Source organism: Pseudomyrmex gracilis, unplaced genomic scaffold, assembly GCF_002006095.1.
Source record: "Pseudomyrmex gracilis isolate BER0280 unplaced genomic scaffold, ASM200609v1 scaffold_68, whole genome shotgun sequence".
In the NCBI taxonomy this organism is placed as follows: Eukaryota; Metazoa; Arthropoda; class Insecta; order Hymenoptera; family Formicidae; genus Pseudomyrmex; species Pseudomyrmex gracilis.
In genome coordinates, this window is record NW_018020652.1 from 297,249 (window position 1) to 321,755 (window position 24,507).

Sequence of the window (24,507 nt, forward strand, 5' to 3'; positions counted from 1 at the left end):
GTACCGTTTTACGAGTTTTCGTTGCCACTGGGAATAGACGGATCAGTCGTTACGCCGCTCGGCAAATGTTATTCCCGAAGTGAGTATCCCGTGGTATGTTCCCGGCCATCTCCGCGGAGGAAGGACTGATAATCAATTTTGCAACGAGATTCCAATTCGTTTGCGACGCATTTGGGGCCACGAAAACGTCGTTAGCCCGACCGGCTCTCTCCGTCCTCATTCTATTACAGCGGGAACGGAAGTTTTTCGGTCTCACTTTAAATCGTTTAGATTTGCGCGACATCGCCGCTGACGATGGATCGCCCGTAGTTTTTTTCCCTCCCCTCGAACGATTATGAGAACGTAATTAACGGAACCACTTGCGAGAGAGAAAGAGAGACAAAAAGACGCGACTGTGTGCGCGCGCGCGCGCGGTCTCAAACGCCCGATGATTGGCACTTTAAAGACCCGTCAATTTTTTTTTTTTTTTTTCTTCAAGAGCGCCACCTAAAGAACTCTAAAATAATGGCGTTATAAAAAATCCAATCTACTATAATGTCATGTAAAAAGTAACACGAAAATTTTAAACAAAATCATAAAAATGTCGAGACAAAATCATCAAGATGTCAATCGTTGGAGAAAATTTTTAAAAGTTCGGTTATATCTCGAGGAGTCCATTCGCTTAAATGCATTTTGAAGCGTCAACACGGCGTTTTTGGACAAAAAAATTTATTACTCGCGTAGAATTACGGAAATTTTTGGACATCGGCGAGAAATGTCACTTTTTTTGTTGAATTATCGATTATTAGACAATAATAAGTGTTTTATAAGGTTTTTACATTCTTGATATACAAAACTTTACAATATTATTTTAATTAATTCTATTAATAACAACTCGAAGGAACAAATTATAATACAAAGAAAAAAAGATGGTCCAGGTTGAAGACGGACGTTTGAAATACAATATAAAAAGCGGTGTATTCCAAACGTTTCGATCGCTCTTTTTTATTGCTGATCATCTTCAGCACTGTTTACGTAATAATAATATGAAAATTATAAAATTGTATAAACAACACCTAAATTTATTTTAATATAATTTAGAAACGAGATCTCTCTCGGTCTTTCTCGTACTGTACGGGTCTTGAAGAATAATTAATATCAGCGTGAACAATAATTAATATTAACGGAACACACTGCGTTTTATATTGCATTTAAATGTCCACCTTCAACTTGGACCATAGGCTCTTTGATTTTTTTTTGTATTATAATATTATTTTAATTAAATGATCGCAGTGTTTAAAAAAAATTACAATGTAATAATTGTCATAGATACTGCTTTTTTTTTTTTTATAGACTACACGTGTAGAGATCGCGATTTTGACGTCGAGATGCTGTATCGTCGCAAGAAATATAATTGCCAAATCTGATGCAATTTGTACAGAGCACATTGAATTTCAGCGAATAAACTCCTCAAACTCCTCGCGTGTCGGTATCGGTCACATGCGCGCGTTATACAACCCCGGACACACTCCGCGGGGTTTGATACGAAGAAAGTGAGAGAAATAGTTTTCTTTCGCAATTTGTACGTGTCACTTGCAACGCATATAAATTCGCGCGGCATGTAAGACGCGCGTTTCTATTTAGCAATAAGTTTTTTAAACGAGAGTTATCGCTGTAATATCCAGTGCTAAGGTTTTGTAGCAAACTGTTACCGCGATTTGCATATTTATCATGTCGAGTTTGGAATCGGAAAATACCCATTTCTATGCCCGACTCAGCAGAAAATGAAGTATGACTCCGGCGTTTTCGGGAGGGGAAAAGGGAAAAGGATACTTGAGAGGAGAGAAGCGAATGAGAGAGAGAAAGAGAGAGAGAGAAAGAGAAGGTCGGTTTTTCCTTAATGCACGCGCAAAAAGACAATGCGCGCTCCTTTCCCTCCCACCCTCGGAGAAGTGGCTGATATCTCAAAGTAGTGCCAAATAGAAATGTCATCCATTTGAATAGATCCCACCACGCCATGAATTTATCACGGACTTCGACGCGTGCACTGTACATCGTAACCTAAATTTAAACGAGAGTTAAGTGCTGAAAGAGCGTTGAAAAAAAAACCAAAAAAAAACCAAAAAAAACAAAAAGGAAAAAAAAAAACAAAACAAAAACAAAATCGGGCGCGTTAAGAACGAAAACGCGTTTTGTTTCGAACTCCGGAGAGATTACGCGTTTCTGGAAGCGTTCCGGAAAAAACATGCGTATATTTTAATAAAAACATGTGTAGAGAGTGCAGGAAACAAAAAAAAAAAACCAACATTTATTTACAGATCGCGTATCAAATGTGAAAAAGCCTGTCGACGCGATTGTAAAGTCAAACACACAACAAAACGCGCGTCGAAACAAACGCGCGCGGACGCTTTTTATCTAAAAAAAAAAAAAAAAAAAAAAACACATCTAATTTGCTTCGATTTTCTCCGCGCGATTTTCGTGCGGCGATTTGCGAGCGAAATGATAACTTTATTGCCCCGCGCTCTTACTACTACGCCTTTGTGCCTCGATAATGTTTGCCCCTTGTTAATTTTGCATCTCGACTCCGTTTCCGACGCTGTTTTCATTTCTCGCTTTGGAAAACGGGGAGAGACACGATAACAGCATTCGCTCTCCCTCCCGGAAGAGAGAGAGAGGATTATTAATAAACATCTGAATTCGTAATAGAAAAGATATTCTATTATAACTCTTCTCCCGGTTCTATTGCGCCGTGAGAGAAGCAACAGACGCGAATAATACCGCTAGGTAAATGAAAAGACAAGAGACGGCGAAGGTGTAAACGGAGCGTCGTCGTCGTCGTCGTCGTCGCTTGCCGACCTTGCTTTTGTCGTTTGCGCTTCCTGCAATTTGCTCGCGCTTTATTGCGCGAGCGAAAGAAGCCAAAGATCCCGTCTCTATTTTCGTCACACCATGTTTCATTAACAGTTTCTCGTCGAGAAGCAATCATTTTTGTGTATGTATACGACGTCGCGCTCGCTCTCGCGCGCTTACACGCGGAAGATTAGGGTCCGTATCCGATTTATGGAGATTGCCACGGAGAGAGAGAGAGAGAGAGAGTTTCCGCGACGAGGATGAAATTTAATCTTTAATTTAGATGTGTGACACTCGCGAGAAAAACTTTTCTACATATTTTTTTATACCAAAAACACTATATTTACTTTTAATACACACGTCCGTGTATATTGTTTCCCCGCACAAAAAAATTCATATTTTACAGAAGTATTTTATATACATTTTCGAGCGAAAATGTGCAGATGTTTGCTTTTTTATTTGCAAAAGTCGATAAATATTTGAACGGTTCTCGCTCGCGGTAGCGAAGCGCGCGCGCGCGCGCGTTTTGTTTCGATTCGCACGTGAGAAAGTATCACGTGCGATTCGAGAAATCTTCTCTGTTCGGGAAAAATATTTTTTTTTTCCCCTCGCGTTATTACGAGATTACCGGTGATTCTTCAGCCGCGCGCGAAGGGAGAGGAAAAAAAGAGGAGTGTACACGCCGCTATGTGTGGTCGTAATATATTTTTAGATCCTTAACGCGGACGCGCAAAGTTTCGATCCCCCGTCGTAATCGATGCGGTTGTCGCGAGCGGATATCGCAATTTCTCACTTGGGTTATTACAGAGAGAGAGAGAGAGAGAGAGAGAGAGAAACGTGAGACGTACGTACGTGTTTTAAAAAAACGCGCGGAAGAGACGCACAACAAGTGTTAAACGGGCGGGCGTGGTGTTGTCGCGAGCGTTTAAAACGCGTAATACTCGGCGGGACAATATAAAGCGGGGGATAGAAAAAGAGTATTTCGAATAATTCAAATACTTGCGCGCTCTCTTTGATCTACCAATCCTCCCGGGTCCTTCCTCCCTCCCCATCCCCGCGATTAAATACGACAACGAACGGTACGTTACAGGCGAAACGTGTACACGTTTGCGGTCAATTATTTCGACGCGCGTAAGCTCGGATTAATACCATAAAGTAATACTCGGCGCGCTGTTGATACACCAAACGAAAGATCCAATCCCCGAGCCCTTGATGTATTAAAGAGACTTGATTATTCACAATTTTAAGTACGAACCAATGGGAGAGCGCCGTCCGGGAACACACACACACACACACACACACACACACACGGTTTGTATTGAAGACTTTAATCTGTTAAATTGCTAACGTTCCGACCGTGTGTGTGCGGTGGTGTATTTCGCGCAAGAAATTTATGACAAATAATCCGAACCGACACGTCTGTCATCAGTTCTGATGCAAAATACGTCGTTTGTTAACAAAATGTATTTGGATTAATCATTCACGTTGGGTTTCGTCGTCAGTGTGTCCGCGCAATTCGATGAAGGTTCGTTACTTTCTCACCGCCGCGGCAGAACGTCGCAACGTTAACGAGCAATCCGGAGAGTCGAGGATGATTCTCTCTCTCTCTCTCTATCTCTATCTATCTATCTTCTTCTTACGCAAGATCGAAACAAGCCGCAATCAAAAGCAGGCAGTGGAAAATGCGGAGAAACTTAAGCGCAGCGCCGAAATGAAGTGGCCCCATAGCGCGGGTAGGCGAGCTGGCAAGAGGCCGTGCGAGAGTTGGCGGCGCGGGCAGTGAAGTGCCGAGGGGGGCGAATATAGAAAGGAGGACTGGGGGGGAAGCTAACCGTCCCAGTAAGGCACCTCTACGTGGCATTGAGCGGCGCGGGCTGGCGCGCCAACTAAAATTGAATCTGCGAACGAAACTTCGGTAACCTCGTCAGGAAACCGAAGCTAAAGCCATCCATCGCTCGCGCTTTCGTTGCCCCGAACGCTCGTCGTCCTCCTTTCCGCGTTGCCGTCGGCGGCGGCTCAGACATTCGCCGACTTCTGCTCTTATCCAGAGAAAAAGAATTGTTCTGTCTCTTGTTGCCCTTCCCCCCCCCTTCCACCCGCTCGTTTGCCCCGCACTTTTCTTTTTCTTCCGCCGCTTTCCCGCGCGCGCGTTCCGGAAGCGCCGACGATGAGAGAGTCTCTCGCACGTGTACTCGTGTCTCTCGCTAAATTAGTTTGGGACGCCGGGACGTGTAATGATCGAGCCGCGTGTCCGACAAGGGGTCAATTTATTGATTGTCACGTCGTTCAAGTTCGTTTATCTTACAAAGCCTCATCTCCCCTCTCGTCGGATCGATAACAAGAGTTTCTGTAAACGATGTAACTTGGAGGAGAACGTTCTAAAGCGCAATATACCAACCCGCTAATGTATTACAATTGTTTGCGTGTTTCAAGTGTTTTGAAAATTAGCTTCACTTGTTTTCGCGCCTCTGCCCGGAAACTCCCGAGCGCGCGCGCTTCTCCTCCCGTTAATTGTTAGATAAGAATATTCTTTCTGTTTTCAGCGGCGTTTCTTGAAAAAAAAAAAATAAAAAAACGTGCGGTTAATGAATAATTATGAGTCTAATAGTATAACAAAGAATTTATATTGCAAAACGTATTACTCTCTCTCTCTCTCCCTCTCTCTCTCTCTCTCTCTCTCTTTCTCTTTCTCTCTCTCTATCTCTTTTTCTATTTTTCGAACACATTTTTCCCCGACGAACTTCCGCGACGTGATTACGTTTCTTTCGAAATAATATTTTTGCAATGCAAATTGACAGTAAGAAAGCCCGAGTCTTTGCGCAATTCAATTTGTGGACTACAGCGTTTGCGAATCGTGTTTAAACGAATTTCACGTACTAATGGCCGCCTCCTTGCTATTACAGTATATCGAGCAGACAAACAACTTTACGAGCACTTACCCTTTAGGTGCGGGTGGGATCTATGTGTGGAAGCTTGCATCCTCCACACGCCGAGTTTCAGAAAAATCATTGTCTCACAAAAGCCTTTCGACACCGAGCGACAGGGAAATCCAATATGTAGCGCATATCGAATAACAATATTGATGCAACGCGCGTAAATGTTCTTGCCAAGTTATCTACTTATGTGTAACGTGTGTGTGTGTGTTTTATTAATCCCAAATTTTATTTGTTAACGTCCTAAAATTGAACCTCGTGAGTCTGCGAGACGCGTTTTATTTGATTTCGTGAAAGATGAAAACAATTTCGCAAAAATTCCAACCATCCGTCAAGTGTCGACGCTGACACGTTCTTGTAATTAATTTGACGTAGAAAACAGTATTTTACATGATGATGATGCATCCCTTAACGATGTTCGAAGAGAGTTTTTTTAAGAAAAGACAAAGAAAGACAACTTTCGACGAGATTCAGAATCGGAGGTGTAAATTTTTCTCAATATCCAGACCAGAGTATTTTTTTTTCTTTTTTTTTTTTGCATATTGTTGTAACCGCGCGCGCAAAAAGGCGTTTGTCATCTTTGTTTCGCTTCTTCAAACCGTCGAGCAAAAAAAACGTCGAGTCACGTTCATCACGAGGATGAAGACGCGGACGAGGTTATTTATTTTTTTCGAAAGCGCATTTTGTAATTTCGCATTTGCATAATCAAAGCATCAGTTACTTCGCTAAACGGGAGTTCGCGATGAGAGACGACGACGACAACGACGACGACGACGACGACGATTGACACGTCCGACCATTAACATTACGTAGCGCCATGTGACTCGCGGCGTGCCGAGGTACAATGTAGTACCACCTGACGCAAAACTCATCATTTATAACGTGGTAGTTTTCAGATCGCCCAGGTTAATCGTTCGTAAATTATGTCAAAAGTTTTCCATTTGCAGGCCGCGCGCAGCGGGAATGTAAACGCGCGCGTCCCTTCGTACCCACATCTTCTCACGTGTAACAGTTAACGTTATTGTGTGTAAAAAAACAAAACAAAAAAAAAGACACTTTTGTTCACTTACGTTCTCTGCGGCTTCCTTGATCGAGTCGCTGGATATACATATATATATATATATATTTTTTTTTTTCCAACGCAACTCTATTTCTGAACATTCGCGCGTTGTGGGGAATCCCGAAATGTAAATAAAAAAAAGAAATATTCAAAAATAACGCCAAATATTTTTAATAACAATTCCAGATCCAGTGAGACTCGCGGGAACAAAAAAAAAAAAAAAGATTTGCCAGCAAGAAGATTGGTTAACTAACACGACCGGCAAGAAAAATTCGCTAAGCCTGATATTGAGTGTTTTTTTTTTTTTTTTTTGATTTGCCAACAAAGCGTTTTGTTGGTGAAACAAAAAAAAATTCAGTAAACCCGGCGGGGGTCTTTCTTGCCGGGCGTGTGATAGCAGAACTTTTTTTTTCTCTTTTTCCGCTCGGAGGCACATGTGACACGGTCTGTAAGAGTGTATAACTTTTTATCGCGATTCTCAAATAAATTTTCGGCCGTGTCAATCGAATCAAAAAGAAGCCGACGCAAGGTTACGACGAATTAACACGGTGTGTCCGTTGACGCGCGCGTTTGTAAACCCCGATACAAATTGATTGAGGAAAAAACTAACGTAACGCGCGGCTCGCGTTACAACAAAAGAATCCGAGAACTCTTCTTCGAGGAGCAGCAATTTTTGTTCATTTCCTCCGTGGAAATAAGTTCCGTCTCTCCGGGAGTTTCTGAAACGTTCTCTATTGGGAAATTCCTAATTTAGTCAAGCCGGGAGGGATATTCAATTGCTGTCCGCAATTCCTCTTGTTATTCTGGTTAACTTTAACCGGTTGTTAAATAACGAGCGACTTCGCAATCCTCCCGTATCGTTCATAAGTCATCCCCGTCTCTATCTCTAAGTCAATTGAAGTTCGCGTCTCCGTGAAAGAGCCTCCCGCGCGACAATAACCGAGGAGACGCGAAGAGGATCCGGAGAGAAGAGAGAATCCTCGCGTTTCTCTCTCTCTCTCTATCTCTCTCTCAGGAATCCGCTTTTCGGTTGTTTCTCTACTCGCCGGCAATTAGCGCGCGATTGATCCCCCCAAGTGCGGAAGATTCGACGAAGGAGACGCTCGATACTTCGATAAATTCCATACAACTCTCTCTCTCTCTCTCTCTCTTTTTCTTTTTCAGGCTGTAAGGCGGTCAACGCGCGAAGGGGGGATGTACGCGATATGTAGGGTGCAGCGTGGTGTCGCGAGCAGCTCTCTCTCTCTCTCTCTCTCCCGCGCCCTTGTTACACTCTCACGACACGTACGTTCGCGATGTAACGGTAACTACTGCTAGTACGTGCTAAGTGTGCTCGGCTAGGGATTGCCCTATTGGCAGCCGTACGTATTCCGCTCTTAGGATTACGTACACGTATGCAAACACAGCCGCGTGCGCGAAGTCCGTTTCTGCGAGGAGCGACGCGTCGCCGATATATATTACACACCCCCGCGTGACTTTACCCCCCCGCGTCGAAAAGGGTTCAAAAGAACGAGAGATGTTATCTCCCCGGAACTCTCTCTCTCTCTCTCTCTCTCTCTTGTTCTCTCTCCTTTCGCAGGGTGCGAAATCGGAGCCAATCGTTTCCGCTTCGCGCGAAACCGGACTTCCCTCCCTCCCTCCTACGGGCGGGTTTTTACTTAAGCGGAGAAAAATTCTGGCCTGAACGTTATTTGAGTGGCGTTCACGGGGAGGCCTCTGGAGCGGCGCCAAGGCCTTTTCCCTGGATTTTCGACGCGCCCGGTTTAATAGCAATTATGCATTTTTAATCGGCGGATAATCGCGGGACTTGAACGCTCGTGAGACGCGGTTATTACCGACAGATGTTGTCGCACACAACGTCGCTCCCTCCCGCCGCAGGAGAACGCAAATTAAAGAGGGAAGCTGTGCTCGCCGGTGGCGCGCGCGCGCGCGAGAGAAGGAAATTCTCTCCTTCTTCTTCTTCTTCCCACTAGAATCCCGAAATCAATCACGGAGTTGTTGTAAAATAGTTTGGATCGTTAACTGATAGATTGCAACGCGCGCATTTGAATTTCAATGCGAACGACCGAGCCGGACACCGTCGTCTTGTGTCTCTTATCAACCCTCATCTCTTCCCCTTGTCTTCTCCGCGAGGAGAAGTTGGCGCTTCTTCTTTTATGTAGACGTTGAAACTGGAGCACGCGCTGGCGTGATTATGGGCTTCGTATAAAAAAAAAAAAAACAATGTCGCGGCAATGTTTCATCGCAAAACAGATAAATTTATCGATCGCGTTTTAATATTGTTAACAAATTATCGGGCCGAATAAAATTTGCGCAACGCGAAACCGTTCAAGGTTTCAAACGCGAAATTCTCTCTCCTAGCGTGTTTTTAACGACAATAAACGGTCGTAAACAGATTTTATTCAATAGCGGAATTGATAGAATTGTATTTAACGAAATAAGAAAAAAATATCATTAATATCCGGACAAATTATCCGGGCGCGGAAAACGCGCGTATTTGCAACGAGAAACCGCGTTCTCGCAAAAATTTTCTCCTCTTAGCTCCGTTTTTTAATGACAATTACGGTATCGCGAATATAGATTTTATTCGATAACGGATTGCATTTGACGATGAAAATAAAATAAGAAAAAAAAATATCATTATCCATCGATCAAATTAGTGCACAAAAATATTGTTCGCGTTGAAGGTTTTTTTTCACCAAATTTTCTTGGCAAACTTAAAAAAACAGTTCGACGACAATAAGACGCAAACAGATGTTTGCTCGATAAAAGACATTTGTGATAATATAAGCAAAATAAGAAATAACCATCGACAGATTATTTACATAATTGTGTATATTGTTTGCAACAATGAGAGCGTTGTAAGTTTTCACAGAGAGTTTGATAACGATCGTAAAAAAAACGATGTTGTCACAAGTACGTGTCGGGCGCAAGTAGTGCGTGTCGCTCTATGCGCTGACGTGGCCCGGGTCCGAGCGCGGCGGACGGAACGGAAAATCGCACGCCGGAAATGCGGGATTTACTTTAAGAAAGTCGCGGCGATTTTAAAAACGTCATAACGTTAACGCCATAAATCATTAATAAAGGTGGCACCTGATTTGTTGGTCGGCGTCGGCGTGTGAGCGAGCGTAGCTGCTGCGGTCAGCTTAGGTGGTTCTATCTTCTGCGGCACGCTGTGCGCGGGTATCGGGCCCGGATTCGTCATGGTTGTCATCGTCGTGGGCATCATCAGGGTCGACATGGTCAGCATCTTTGCGACGTGGAGTTTGCCTCGCCGTGGTGAAGGTTGAGACGCGCACAGTTTTGACACGTGACCGAAACACGCGCTGCTTTTGATCCCAACGTTCTTGATCGGATCCGACACCGGGATCGCCGATCTCTATCAATGTTCCGCGATCCGTAATCGGGATCGGATTTTGATGTCGGGAATCGATCAGCGATGCGCGCGATTCATGCGAGAGATATATAAGCGGATTTCGGTTGGTTGGTTGGTGCGCGGATGATAATCGATTGTAGGAGGAACGATTCCGATTGCGATTAACAGGTATGCGTGTATATCGCGCACTCGTGTTAATAATTCCACGGATGTGGCATCACTCTGATCGGTTGCTGTGTACGCGGATCCGCACTGCGCGATGGAGACGATGGTCGTTTTGTTCGCGAGAGACGATGTTTCTCATCGCACGTTACGTGTGTGTGTGTGTGTGTCTGTGTGTGTGTGCGTGTGTTTCTCACGATCTATCGCGTCGTCACGTAGATCACGCCGTGATTTCCCCGCTTCATTACTCCACCTCGTTTCCTCGTGCCTTCGTCGTTCGATCTCAAATTTGAGCGAGCATCAACACATCTGTCGCTTCTGATCTCTCGTTCTCTCGCGCTCTCTTCTTCGTCGTCACCGATTTCCAACGTCGGATTAACAACGTCGTCGTCGTCGTCGGGCGAGAAACGCTTACGGAAACTCTGTCCGCGGAGGATCTACGCGGCGCTCGGTATTTTCCGCGTGAACATCGGGACGCGCACACAGTTTTTTTTTTTCGAAACGACGAATCTTTCTCCCCGTTTCCTCACTCACGTTTCTTCTCTCGGCGACGCGCGATGACAGAGTGTTGTGTCGTCCTCCTCCTCTCCTCGTGCGCACGAAGTTTCTTCCTATTTTTCTCGCATCGCGCACCAAATACCGGCTCCTCGGCTGCGGAACTTGGGAAGCTTGCTGAGAGCGTGCTTGCTGCTGAAACGCACGCGGCACTGCGTGCGGAGGCGTCCGTGCGTGTGTGTAGCGGCGCGCGTTGCGACGTCGAATACGCGTGTTCGACGAGAACCGAGCGTGAGTTTTAAGCGACACCTACAACGTTATACGCAATTTATGTAGGACACACGGGGGATAGAGATTTGCGCGCTCGTTCAAACGCGCGCCGACGATCGTGCGTGCGTGCGTGCGCGCGCGCGTGTACGCGTGTGTGTGTGTGTATACGTTGCACCGAGGGTAAAAATCGACGCACGTCGGATGGTGGTAGCGAAACGTCGGTTCTCTACGCTCTCCACGCTGCGCGCGTTACGTCACGTCCGGCCGAGCGTAGAGTCGGAACTCGTCTGGCGGGGAGAGCGCGAAGAGACGCCTTTGCCTGCCTGCCAGCCCTGGACGCCCGCCGTCGCGACGCCCAGAGGCGCCGGCGTTCCCGAGCGTCCGCGGAATCGCACGAGCTAAGACGCGAGCCAGCAGTCGCTCTCTCGCCGCCACGCCGAAAGGGTGGCTCGATGCCGGAGCCAAATGCGAGCAATCCACGACGATATACGTTCCGACAATTGCCGGATACATTTTTGTCTTTTTTGATTTATTTATTTATTTTTTTTTTTTATTGTTCCGATCGCTTTTTGCATTTTTATTTTTTTGTACACACTCGCGGGGCTCCTCTCTCCTCTGTAGGGGGAGTTAAACGTTCGATTACTTCGACGGAATCGTATTTTCCGATTTTTACGTTTGATTTCTTTCGAGCGTATGTCCATCAAACGCTAACAAACATTGCAAAATAGATAGTTTTCTTGGAATACGAAAAGCTGGAAATGATTGATGTTTGAAATTCTGAAATAACACAGATTGGTTTTCTTTCTCTTTTTTTATTTTTATTTATTTTTTTTTGTTTTGTTTCAGACGTTGGAAACACAATTTCGACAACTTATTCAATTGGGAAAAGAATTTCGCTCTTAACGTGATGTATAATTTCTTGTTTTTCTTTTTATGTAATTTTAGATTGCGTTTTCGGAACAATTCCGTGATAAATCTGAGAGATATCTCTCTCGATCTGTGTCAACGCTTAATATCTACCGAGTTTAGGAAATATAGGAGCGAGAAAGAAAGAGAAAGAGAGAGAGAAAGAGAGAGAGAATCGTCAGCGCTTCTGCGTCTGACCCGATGCGGGTCTATCTACTGATCCATTAAGTGGCGCCACTCGCTGGAAGCTGATCGAACTAGGGTGATTGCGATGCTAAGCTTCGACCGAATACCAAAACGTTTCTCCTCGCAGTTTTTGGTAACATTGATGCGGGGCGGGGACGGAGGTTGGACTACGGAGTTACGTTTATCTTATTGAACGCTTCTTGATTGAAGTTGCGAAAAGAAAACCGGGAAAAAAAAAGAGTTTTCGCAAGTGTTTGCGGTTCTTATACGCGAGAACACGGGGAATAACTCTGTTTGTTCTCCGGAGCATTGAAATCGTTACATTATAAACTCCCGCGGAACGTGCAAAATCGCAATACAGATTTTTTTTTTTTATTACGATCGCGAATCGCGTCTTTCCTCGCGCTGTGTGTAAGATTATATATTGTTTTTTGTTTTTCTTTTTTCCAAACAAAATTTGTCACAATTTATTTACACACGCATCGACGAGAAAGAGAAATTTCTGTAAAACACACACACATCTTTTTAATTAATCGACGAGGTTTATTTTTGTTTTCATTTTTTTGTTGTACTAATTAGACAATATTCATTAAGCGTCGAAATTACAGTTTATCGACAGTTTACATTTCGTATTTGTGTGACGTTGGCCATTTGTATCAACCTGATGTACTGAGCGGAGGGTATAATTTCACATTTTCACGCATGGTCTACAATGACATTTGTGGTTAATGAAAAGTTTCGGAATACTGCAAATAACAAAGCTTTAAAGCATCGCGCGCATATTGATATCATTCTGTATTTAATCTCTGATATTGTCGCTAATTACAGAGCTAACCGTTCTGCAATTTAGCGCAAACGCGAGGCGCTTTATACATGTAATTTCATAATAAACAGAAACACGTGAAATTATAAAGCATATTATCGTGTGATTAAATGGAAAGTCAATGTTTAGCCGTTTCCCTCCCTCCCCCCCGCCGCAATTTCAATATCAAATTACGGTCTTTCTCTCTTTCTCTCTGTCCCTTTCTCTAAACCATTAATTACACTTAGGGTAAGTCATTGAATTAACAATTCAATGCGTCTGCTTCTTTAAAGATCCGTTCGAAATAAAGCACGTTCGTCGGATTATTCGCTCGTACGTTCTCAGAACGATTTGAACTTCTGATCGTTCTCCAAAAGGAATTTGAACATATTTCTGACGAAATGTTAATCTCGCGATATCGATCTGAACTAATCGTTTCTCCGCAATCTCGGACTCACGCGCGCGCGTCTGAAAGCGATGCGGAATCGAATTTAAATCTCGAGGAAAGGACGCGATCTCGCGCTTTCAGCGGCAACACCAGAGAGAGAGAGATAGATAGATAGATAGAGAGAGAGAGAGAGAGAGAAAGAGAGAATGCCGCGCGAGGAGCGAGAAACATCTTAGTGGCTTGCAGACGAGCTTTGGCTCATGTTCAAGCACATAAATAATTCTGTTTGTGGCCGCGATCGCAGCACTCGGCGACTACTGCGAAGGGGGAAGAGGGCAAGAGGGCGGAAGGGGACAAAGTGACACGCGGGGGAAACGCGCACGGTGACGCGATCCTGAGCACAGAGAATCTATGAGCTATTGGCGTCAGAACTGCCGAGAAGAAAATTCACAGCCCCCGCGGGCGACATTTATTGCGGCACAGATCTGTCATTCCGTTTACAACAATGACACTTTTCGCGCTCGTCTCATCCTTCTCCACGCCCAGATCAACGCGCGTTGTGTGCGCGAGAAGATTTTTTTTTTTTTTTTTTNTTTTATCAAAATCATATTTCGCAAAATTAGAAAAAAATTTTTTCTCTAACATTCTCGCTTCTCGTCGAAGAATCAAGTGGATTTTTTTTTTTTTTTNAGGTCACCGTCGCGTTTGTCGCGATTTTGCGAATAACAGACTATTGATCTTGTTAATTATATCGTATGATTCGTTTCAACCATCACCGAGATCTACCTCAAGGTCTTTTACAAATAAATATTAATTTTCCGAAACCAAACGTATAAGATAAAAATTGCAAAAACACGAATTACAAAAACAGTCTTGGATGGCTGTTTTAAAAATACAGGCAGTTCTTCGGGCCAAGATGTCCTTGTTGCAAATTTCAAAGAGGGAAATTTATTTAGAAGGGAGTTTGCTTAGAGGTGTGCACAGTAGAGGGTAATTTGCACACTCTCGCCTCTCTCTCTCTCTCTCGCGATCGATATTTTCGTGGGAAACGTTAACTTACATCAGGAGAAGCTTTTTAAACAAAGTAGCGTGATATTGAAAAAGCACTCCCGATAAAGATCGTATTATTACGTCCCTTGTTACTACACCATCAGCCAGGGGAAGAATATCGATCCGAAGTATATGTTCCGTTGCGCCAGACAAGATTCCTCATTATCTTGGAATAACGAAGAGCTCCGATAATGGCGCTTTCCGCCGGGCGGATACATCGCGACGACTCGATCCGTCTTTTGTCACACGTTCCTCAAAGATTACGGTTCTATACGGTGGCCCTTTGTTTCGCGCGGCCGTTTATTCCCCGGGGGGAGGAGGGGGGGAGGAGGAGAAGAGAGAGGCGCGGCCGGAAAAGAGAAGGAGAATCAGTCGAGTTGATTGCGAACAACGCGAGACGCGGCCGGAACAATTTTTATTTTCCGCATATTAGTTTAACTTTCATCCATAAAGTGGCTCTTTCACGGAAGAGAGCCCGGAGATGGGGATTTTCAAAATGGGGGCGAGGACTGGCGTAGAAGGCAGAGAGAGAGAGAGAGAGAGAGAGTTCTGCGATGGAGCGAGCTCTTTGGGAGCGAGAGACGCGAAGCGGGAAACTTACACGCAGATAGAAGATGGAAGGACGGCGGATGAGCCTCGGGCGATTCGCTCAACATTGCTATGTTGCAGTAATTGCAGCTAATTAAGAGCTTGAACTCTCTCTTCTCTCTGTCCTAGAGCCTCGTGCCGGGACTTCTCCAGAGGGCACGCGGTAACCTCTCTCTTCTTCTCTCTCTCTCTCTCTCTCTCTCTCTGTCTCTCTCTCTCTGTGTTACGTCTTTTCTATCCTACCTAAACCCGCTGCCGTCTTGTCTACCATCTACCGGAGACAGTATATCAAAGTGCCGCTTGACTATCGCGATCAACCAAGATGTTTTGCAAGAATAGACAAATGCCGCTCCTCCGTGGCCCTTTTTCAAGACCGCCGAGATAATAAACTATATTTGCCGCGCTAAATTTATACAAGCCCCTCTCCCTCCTCTCTCCCTCCGACAATTATCGTCGAGAGACGGACGCCTCGATTATCGCGCGCGCGCGCGATTGTAATCTCGGACGAGCGAGATTAACCGCTTCAAAACTGCGGGAACAAGACTCGGGACAAGGAGTTAATGGCGACGCGATAATCAGGAGTCGGGAGAGTCTCGAGAATTCGAAAATTAGGCGACGAACAAATCGATGTTTCAAACAAACGCCACATATAGCGCGCGTGTATAGAAAAAGTTTTGTCGGACGAATTATAAACGGTTTAATTGCCACCTCCCTCCCCGAACGAGTCTCCGGCGCGCTCGATCAAAATTCCGCAGACGCGGAATAATAATCCTCAGCAGTTTTTGCGGCAACCGCGCTAAAGACCAATTTAATATTCATGAATTTTGAAACGATGATTTTGCCACGCTTGACGTAAAAATAACGCGGTTTTATTTCCGGCGTCCCCGGTAGTTTCGTCGGTGTAAAAAACGTGTGTTTCCTACGGTTGAAATACACGCGGGACGTACACGCGAATCGAAATAACATAGTATGACGATGTTTGCGGATATTTTGTACACGCGGCGGAGGGAGGGAGGAGGGGGAGGAGGGCCCGAAAAATCTCTACGGATGGAACAATCTCATTGTAATGCCTTTTTATAGGGAAATGGAAACGAATGCAAAGATCGTAAAAAATTCAGCCTATTGTCACGATTCGCGCATGTGTCCGCGCGCGCATTTCCATAAACTCGCGTGTAATATTTCGCGAAATACATTATCCGCATAACTCCCTCCCGGATTACCGAAAGTATTGTTTTATATTCGTCCGACGTCTTGTTGTTTAAATCACACAAAAATTCTGATTTAAAAATATAAATTTTATTTCGAGCTCCGTGTTGTTGTTGTGCGTGTGTGTGTGTGTGTGTTTTTTTATTGAGTGCAAATAACACGAAAGAATTGCGCGAAACCTTTTCGAAGAGCGCGTTAATGTTCGATCGGAACGAAAATTTCTGATTGTCAAATTAAAAAAAAAAAAAGAAAAAGGTCAAATGGAAGCGAGCGTTGGTTTTTGTTTACACGCCCGCGGTCACGCGTCCTAAGAATAGTTGTCAATTATTTATTATTGCCTTTTGTTGATAAAATATGACTGATTGATTGGTCGCCGACCGAATTCGCGCGCGTTGACCAAATTGTCACGAATAAAATATTCACGAGAAACGCGGAGAAGCGCTTCATTCATCATTACGTAAGCATCCGTAATATATCGATTGCAAACAACGGTGACGTGTCGCGGAACGTGTCCGTGTCTAAATGCGCGATACGGTCTATGGGTTATAGTGGCTTAACAAGTCAGCCTCTTCGAGTCCGGGATATTGTCTCGAACGGAGTTCCGCGCGTCGTTACCACGCTCGCTTACGTTTGATCGATGACTCCTCCATCGGGCTGATAGACGACATCGGTTACAACTTGCCTTGTACCAGACGCGCGGGGAAGTTCATACGTCTATTGCGCGTACACACATATGTCAGACTCAAGATTAACGGGGGCAGCTTGTCCACGTGGCAATCCATATTCGAATGATGTACGCGAAAATTTATGGATCATAACCCGAATCGCTTTTTTGCATTACGCAGAATGAGTAGCTTTGTCGTCAATCAAATCTTGTTGGGGGTAAAGGGGCGCCGCCGTCCTGCTTTAATTTCGCGCGTCTGCCAAATCCACGGTCAAATTAACGGAAAGCCAAACCGTGACTAAATTGCGTCGTTTCTTTCCGATCGCCACCTCGTAACTTTTATGAGAGAGCGCGAAGAGATGAAAAGTAACAATAGAGAACGGCGAAATTATTGTATGTACCGCGCGAAACATAATTCTCATTATCGAAATTGGAATCGTGGATGAGGGCGGACAACGTTTCCTCAGTTGGTTTTTAGACGCGAGGGTCGTGCGTACGCGGTTAACTAATAAGAGAGAAAAAAAAATACAAGTTTACCTTCTGTGTTTTTTTTTTTTTTTTTTACGACACAGTCGTAACAAGTCCCCTCTGCGTGTTGGACGTTTCGTGCCTCGTGCACTCACCCGCGCGGCGTTTTCTCCCGACGTAAGTTCGTGTCCACGTGGTGGAAAAAAAAAGAAAGACCGGAGGGGGATATTACGTAATTGTAACTTTGCGTGAGGTGTGCCAACACCCGCCCAATAATTTTGCATATTTCCTGACGTATACTGATACATGCTACAGTTGTATTTCTTTTTATCATATCTCACAGCTCCCTCCCCCGATAACAACACGCTCCCCCTTAAGCAACATAACGCGCGTAAATCTATGTGTTTTCGGTATCAAAGTGTGAGGAAAACGAGCAAGCGCGCGCACGAGATTTATTTGAGAAAGGAAGTTGGTGAATTTAACGTTCAAATTAAAATTTTTGCTTCAATTTCCCGTCGCACGCGAGAGGACCTCGAACGAGGGAGATTGTTTCCGTCAATTATTTTAAATATCGTTAGAAGACCCGTCTTAAAAAAAATACTTAAACTATTGAGAGAAAGTTGTTGTTGCAATTAATATCTACACGTCTAACAATTTGTTTATTTAACGTTCGGAGTCGCTGAAATATTTATTTTACATCGTTCGAAAATATTTAAAACATTGACAATTGTTGTGATTGAACATTTACATGACTAGCAATTACTTTTTAAATAAACGTCCGGCCGTTTGGTCGGAAAACAGTTTAACAAGATCGCGTTTCCCGCTCGTGTCTCCGTGACCGCGAAGCTCCTCCGCGTGTCTCCTTGCAAGAAAATTTTGCAGGCGAAACTATTGGATTTCCGCGCGCGCGCGCGCGCGCGCATATAAGCAAAGAGACATGCACGCATAGATGCGCCATCGCGAGCAAGATGATATAGCGATCCATCTAGCAAATAGTTGGGACAACTTAGTTCTCGTGCGTGCGAGAGTTTCCGTGTCTCTGTCGCTCTCTGTTTTCTCTCCCCCTCTTGTCCTCCTCTTGCTTCTCCTCCACCCCCGTGGGTGTCTGTTTCCTCCCCGTGTGTGTACACGAGGCGTATGCACCCCTTGACGTGTGCACGCGCGCGCGCGCACACACAAACGCGCGCGGTACGTATTTACACCCTCACGTGACGTACGGCCGCGTTCGTGGGGTAGACAGCGGCTAATCTACGTGTACGAAACCATTTAATGCACAGCAGACAAAGGTGGACTCCCAACGCGCGCACGCACACGCGCGCCCAAACCCCCGAAGGATTGTGATTGTGTATCCGAGAGAGAGAGAGAGATAGAGAGAAGAGACAGGCGCTGGCGGCGGGGGTGGGGGCGAGTAAATGGTAGCAAGATAGGAAGCAGTCAATAATTCACGCATTACTCTCGGTTATTATGCTACTGTGGTCCGCTGCGGCCGTGTGGTCGGCGATTCGGCTTTACATTTGCTTTACCAACCATAGTATCGGCCGAATCGCGCACACGCTGATTTACTAATTCGCAACCGCGCGCGCCACGTCCGATAGGAACTCCATCAACTTGTGCACGGGGGAGCCTCCCCCCCTCTCCCCAACCGTAAGAGAGGGGGAGGTGCGGCGGTCTCTTCTCTCGTGCCGTCGTTTGATCCTCGCAAGGAAACGCGTTTCATCGCGAACGGTTGTCCCGGGAAGATATAACGTCTCGAATTGTTGCGCGCACACGCGTATCTGCATGATAATGGAGCGCGCTGATACTCCTTTTGGCTGCGATCTCTCGCTCTCTCGCGTGTTCGGGCGGTAATTTCCAGCCCGTGCGCAACGTCGAGATGAAACATTAGACGTTACGACCTAGTTGCAGCAAGCCCAAGATCGCGAAACGGAGCCCGCGTCGTCGCCTTAGAAATGCTCTCGATTCGCGCGCGAATCTTCAAGTATATATCCCCCGCTCCTCCTCCAGCTTTCGGCTGGAATATCAGCGCAACGCGAAAAGACAGATGACGATCCATTTTCTTGCGATCGCGCGCGTATACAAACGACTTTAACCTGCAGATTAATCAAAGCAAGCCCGGGCGCTTCCCCGACACTTGTGTGATTATGTTGAACGAAAGATAAATGTTATTCGGTAGCTAGCCCTTCCCCCAAGTTCATGTAAACTAGTGTTATCGTTTCGACGAATCAACAGAAACTCGAGAGCGGCGCAAGTTGCAAGAGTCTGACAATTAACAAATTTCATTTCCGAGTCGATTTGAGAATTTTTTGTTACTCGCGCTCAACTTTCTCTCTCTCTCTGTCGCGCACGTCGTTGCGAATTAATTAATATATATATTATAAGTAATTCGATTTTCGACGTTTCGATGAGAAACGTGCGCTTACTTGTCTATGCTCTTTGCCGTTAAAACTGATCCGTGAAAAATTAAAACATGCCTCACTGCTATTATTTACTCCGCTGTGACAGTGAAAAAGAATAAAGTAACAATGGGGGAAAAGAAAGATCACTTTTTTTTTTTTTTTTTCTTTTTTTTTTTCTATGTCTGAGCAGAAACTCTCCGGCCTGTTTGTCTTACGCTAATTAACTGAACATGAAATATTTTTCACGGACGCCTGGGGTCTTCTAGGTCGGAAGAAGGAAAATACACCGAACAAAAAGAACACTGAGAGAGAGAGAGAGTTGATTCTATTCAGCACTTTTTCGACAACTTGCTAATTTGTCTCTTTCTCTCTCTCTCTCTCTCTCTCTCTCTCTCTCTCTCTCTCTTTCTCTCTTGTCTCTCTTGTCTCTCTTTCTTTAAAATAGAAAATTATCATTATTAGTATTATTTTTTTTTTTTTTTTAACAAATAAACAAGATTTGTTCGCGAGTATTGCAACACAAACTTGGTTTCCTAGCGCGTCTAGCGAAAGTTTTTAATCTAACTTGCGCTTGATTTAGTTTTACTTTTTAGTTTTTCCGGATTTTCTGTTCTCTCCTACCTCTGCGCTTTTAATATCAGGTTTGTTTTAACAAGGCGGACAGATGTGCACCTTCGGCGATTCTCGAAGCAGGTGTTTGAAAAATCAAAGATACATATAGATACGCGAAGAGACCCGCACGCAAAGGGAAAACTATCGTCGCGCTTATGTAATTGCCCCAACGACCGCGTCTGGGTTTTTTTTTTTTTTCATTTCCAGACGCGACCACTTCCATTCTATTTTTACCACACGCTCGCGGTTCTAGTCGCATTTAAAATTCATCGCGCAATAACCTACATTCGGTTTTCTCCGCGCTCACTGACGTTCGCATTAAAACAATACCGAGATCCCCGTTTAATGATTGATTCCGCAAGATAAACAGTCTCTTCGCCGCTGTGAGGGATCCTCTCGTTGCGAGAAAACGGAAAGGGTGAAGAAAGCGAGGACGAGTCGAGAGACCAGGAGGAAGAATCGCGTTTCCGTAAGTAAGCGCGTAACCGGGAATTTATTTTCTCTTAAAATGTCAGACAGGTCTCTTTCATTATAAATGTTATTAAATGCCGGAGGTCCTTTCGACCTCCTGGCGGTGTTCAACATTTGAGAAGCGCAACATTCGAGAAAGTTTTTCCGCTCTCTTTCGCGAGTGTTTCCCAGCGCGTCTCCCAGCTTCCCCCGTTCCCCCCGCGTTGCTCCCGCGCTGTTTCCGCCTAATGGGCTTGTTCGCGAAGTTGAAGTGATTTTCAATCGGCGACAGTCAAACGAGCCGAAGCGCGTCGAAGCTATTCAAAGCGCGCAACTTGAAACACATCGCCTTTGACTCTCGTCGTAGACGAGAAAGACGGTTTTTTTTTTTTTTTAGATATTTTTGAAGATACATCTTTGATCCAAGAGTTTCTAACTTCGCACATTTAAATATTTGGTTTTAATTATTTTTCTTCAATTAAATGTCCGGTCATTTTGAGAGAAAAACGTTTTCTCTTTTCAATCGAAGAGCGAAGCATCATCGTCCTTTCCAAACAATCGAATTATCAAAAGCAGTTAGCGAAACGTTTTTGTCCTGAGTCACGATTCTCTCGATGTTTGCGCAACTCGGTTTTGCAATTCCGAAGAATACGAACGAAAACGTGCGTGGACCACACGTGTACGCTCGCGCGAGCGTACACGTGTGTGTGTGTGTGCGCGCGGAACGATGAGAATACCGCGCATAGATATTCGTAAGATTTACTCGGTCTGCCCTTACATTTGATGCTTCTAATTAACCCGGTAACGCGATAATAACAATTATCCAAGTACGAAGTTTCTGCGGAAGTTGCTTCATGGCCCGCCGCTTCGCGTTACATGTGTGGGCGCGCGCGCGCGCGCGAATCTCGTACGTGAACGGGGCGCGAGCGCCGTGTGCGCACCTGCGAACTCTGCCATATACTTGTTCGGTAACGTTTGACGTGACGGCATCGCGCCGCATATGTTTCTCGTAACAACCCTCGCCCATCATCCGTAGGTAGTAAATTTAGGTTTATCCGGGGGAGTATCCGCGAGACGTTGGGTGTGAGTGGAGTTTAAACATCGCCTCTCTCTCGGCGGGTTTTCCTTCTGGTAAATGTAATCAACTTTGCTGAGGTTGAAATTACTTTTCGTCGTGTGAGAGATGTAACAGCTTGGGATTAATGAAAACGCGTTCTCCGCGTCGAAAAGGCGCGGCGCAGAGGCGAAAGATTTTTTTCGCAAGAGATTTTGAGCCAAGTTATATTTTGGATTTTTTTTGTTTTGTTTTTTTTTTCCCCTCCGACAAGAGAATCGAAAAGCGAAGGTCGAAACGTCGTTATTGCGCGTTCGATCCTTTTATTATTTAACAAAAGTAATTATTAGATTGTACACACACGGGTGCAGCAAGTGCTTTTTGTATTTTTGTATTTCAGTTTGTTAAACGTTTTTATTTTTCCAGACACGTTTAACCGACCCAAATCTACGGTCTGGAGTAATACAAGTTCGGCTTTGTTTTTATTTTTTTTTTTTTTTTTTTGTTACGAGCATGTAATCAAATATCTGACAAAACACGACGCTTTCGGAAAACAAAAAAACAAAAAAACAAAAAAAAATGGAGCCCGAGGTTTTGCAGTTTTTGCCGCGGGGCTGGCGCGCAACGTCGACTTGCGTCAGCGTACCTGTCCGTAGAAATCGTACTTCCACGGGTTTCCCGGGTTTCTGGTTTTGCTCAGAGAGACAGAGACGAGACGGGGGCCGGGCGAGGGTAGGGCGAGGAAACGAAACAGAGGAACCGGCAATTTACTGCCTTTCCTTTCCCAGAAAAGGTCCGGCTAAATAAGAGAGAGAGCCGGGGGTCTTATTAGCAGATGATGGGGACGACGCGCGCTCGCCTGTGCCCACCGCCCACGTTTCTTCCGACAGAAGGAAAAAAGGGGAGGGGGAAAACAACTGCCTTGAGTTAACGGAACAGAGACGCAGAAGGACACCGGCGGATGGAAGGTAGTTTCTCAAGCCGGGGAAGGGGAGGGTTTGTTCCCGGTCCGCAGGCGAACCTAATTAAAGCTGTACACTTTTCTTTCATTACGGCTTCTCCATTCGCTAATCCCGTTCGTCTGCAACGTCCGTCTCCTTGTCTTTTTTTTTCCAAACGTAAGTGGTCCGTGCGATATCTGTTACTCGTTATTTGTGCGCCGTTTAATATATTTTTATTACACGTACGTGCCCCGCTCGTTATTTTTCATCGCGCGTTCAAGGTTCATCTCTCGCGTTTTTACCTTCGGCGGTTTTGTGATTCCGTAAATTCTGTCCGAATTAAAAAAAACGAATCTCCCGGACGTTTGTTATTGAAAAGAAATAATTTTTTTATAAACATTCGTACAAAAGTCAAAATTTATCTTAAAAAATAAATCTCGAAACGTCGAGAATTGCCGCGACTTTTTACGTATCTAGTAATTATTTGTTTAAGAAATTTATTGAAGCAATTGTCCGGTCGGAACATTTACCTTGCAGACGGATGAGAAATATTGTTTTTCCCGGTGGTTCTGTACGAACAAGCGCTTTCATATTGCGCAACTTGTTTGTTTGCGTTCTATGTAAAAAGACATAATCGTTATACTTTATCGCGGCACTCGGGGGTGCTTAGCAGCTCTTTGTGTGTGCCTTTGTGTACAATGAGAGTACGCCGGTAAGCGGAACAAAAATGGCAGTGGTCAGGAGCGTCTTATTGGTCCGCCCGGATGGCGTTTCTTCGCGGTGAAGCTGCTTTCACGGTCCATGTACGGGGAACAACGTATTTCTGACACGGGGGGGGTTTTTCGAGGGTGTGTTTCCGCCGCGCCCGTCTCTCGATAGAGTTTGCTCGCCCGTACGTGTGTGTACGCACGTGCACACACCACCGAGTTCCAACATTCGGGTGAATTAGCAACAGCCCAGCTATACTTGAGCAGTCGTGTAATCTCGCGTATAGGCTGTCCCTTTCATAAACGCGCGGGGCATTGTCGGTTGCACACGAATGCCCGGGTACCCAGTGGTTACGGTAATGAAATTGCTACGCCACCCCTCTCTCCACACAGCTGATATTATTCCGCTTCCCGACAGAAATACCGTCCGCGGCGTGTTGATTCCCGGGATCGGGAGAGACGTCGAGTGCCGTATTTCGTCAAGTTTCTTCGCGAGTTCTCTCTCTCTCTCTCATTTCCGATTAAGCTCGTAACACGTTCGTTTCTCCCGGCTACGCGTGATATTTGCGCGAACTCGCGCGTCGATCGCACGAGTGTCATCGACGAAGATAATTTCACACCGCGCTTTTCGAAATTCGCGCGAACAAAGAGACGACGTTCAGGAGAAAAGGTAGGAAAAATTTATTTTACGAAGAGCTACGTGTTTGCGAAGTACTTTGATCCCGGTCCGCGGAAAGTGAAAGTAACACAAGAGAAATTGACATTGCCTTCTTTTTTTTTTGGTTTTTTTTTTTTTTTTTTTTTTTTTTTGCTTATTCTACAATTCTTCTTATTTGAGGGAAATGAAAGAACCGCGACAGACAGACGAGAAAACCACGGGTTTTGTGAATCTGAAGTTGCGAAAATACATAACGCTTGTTATAAAAGTTGCGCGGCCACAATGGACGCCCGGGGTTTTGCGATA

At 45.0% G+C, this 24,507-nt stretch overlaps 1 protein-coding gene across 5 annotated transcripts in view; it reads right to left on the bottom strand.

The window, feature by feature from the left end:
- The window catches only part of LOC109854490 (nucleolysin TIAR), a 455,086-nt gene that overhangs the window by 181,351 nt on the left and 249,228 nt on the right, over nt 1-24,507 (bottom strand). The window contains exon 1 of one of the 5 annotated variants that reach the window (XM_020427621.1): nt 9,916-11,057. The exons of the other annotated variants lie outside the window; for them this stretch is intronic. Coding sequence (XP_020283210.1) covers nt 9,916-10,072 — 157 coding nt within the window. The 5' untranslated portion in view covers nt 10,073-11,057. Of the gene's footprint in view, nt 1-9,915; nt 11,058-24,507 lie in introns of those variants that run through there. 5 annotated transcript variants of the gene reach the window in all.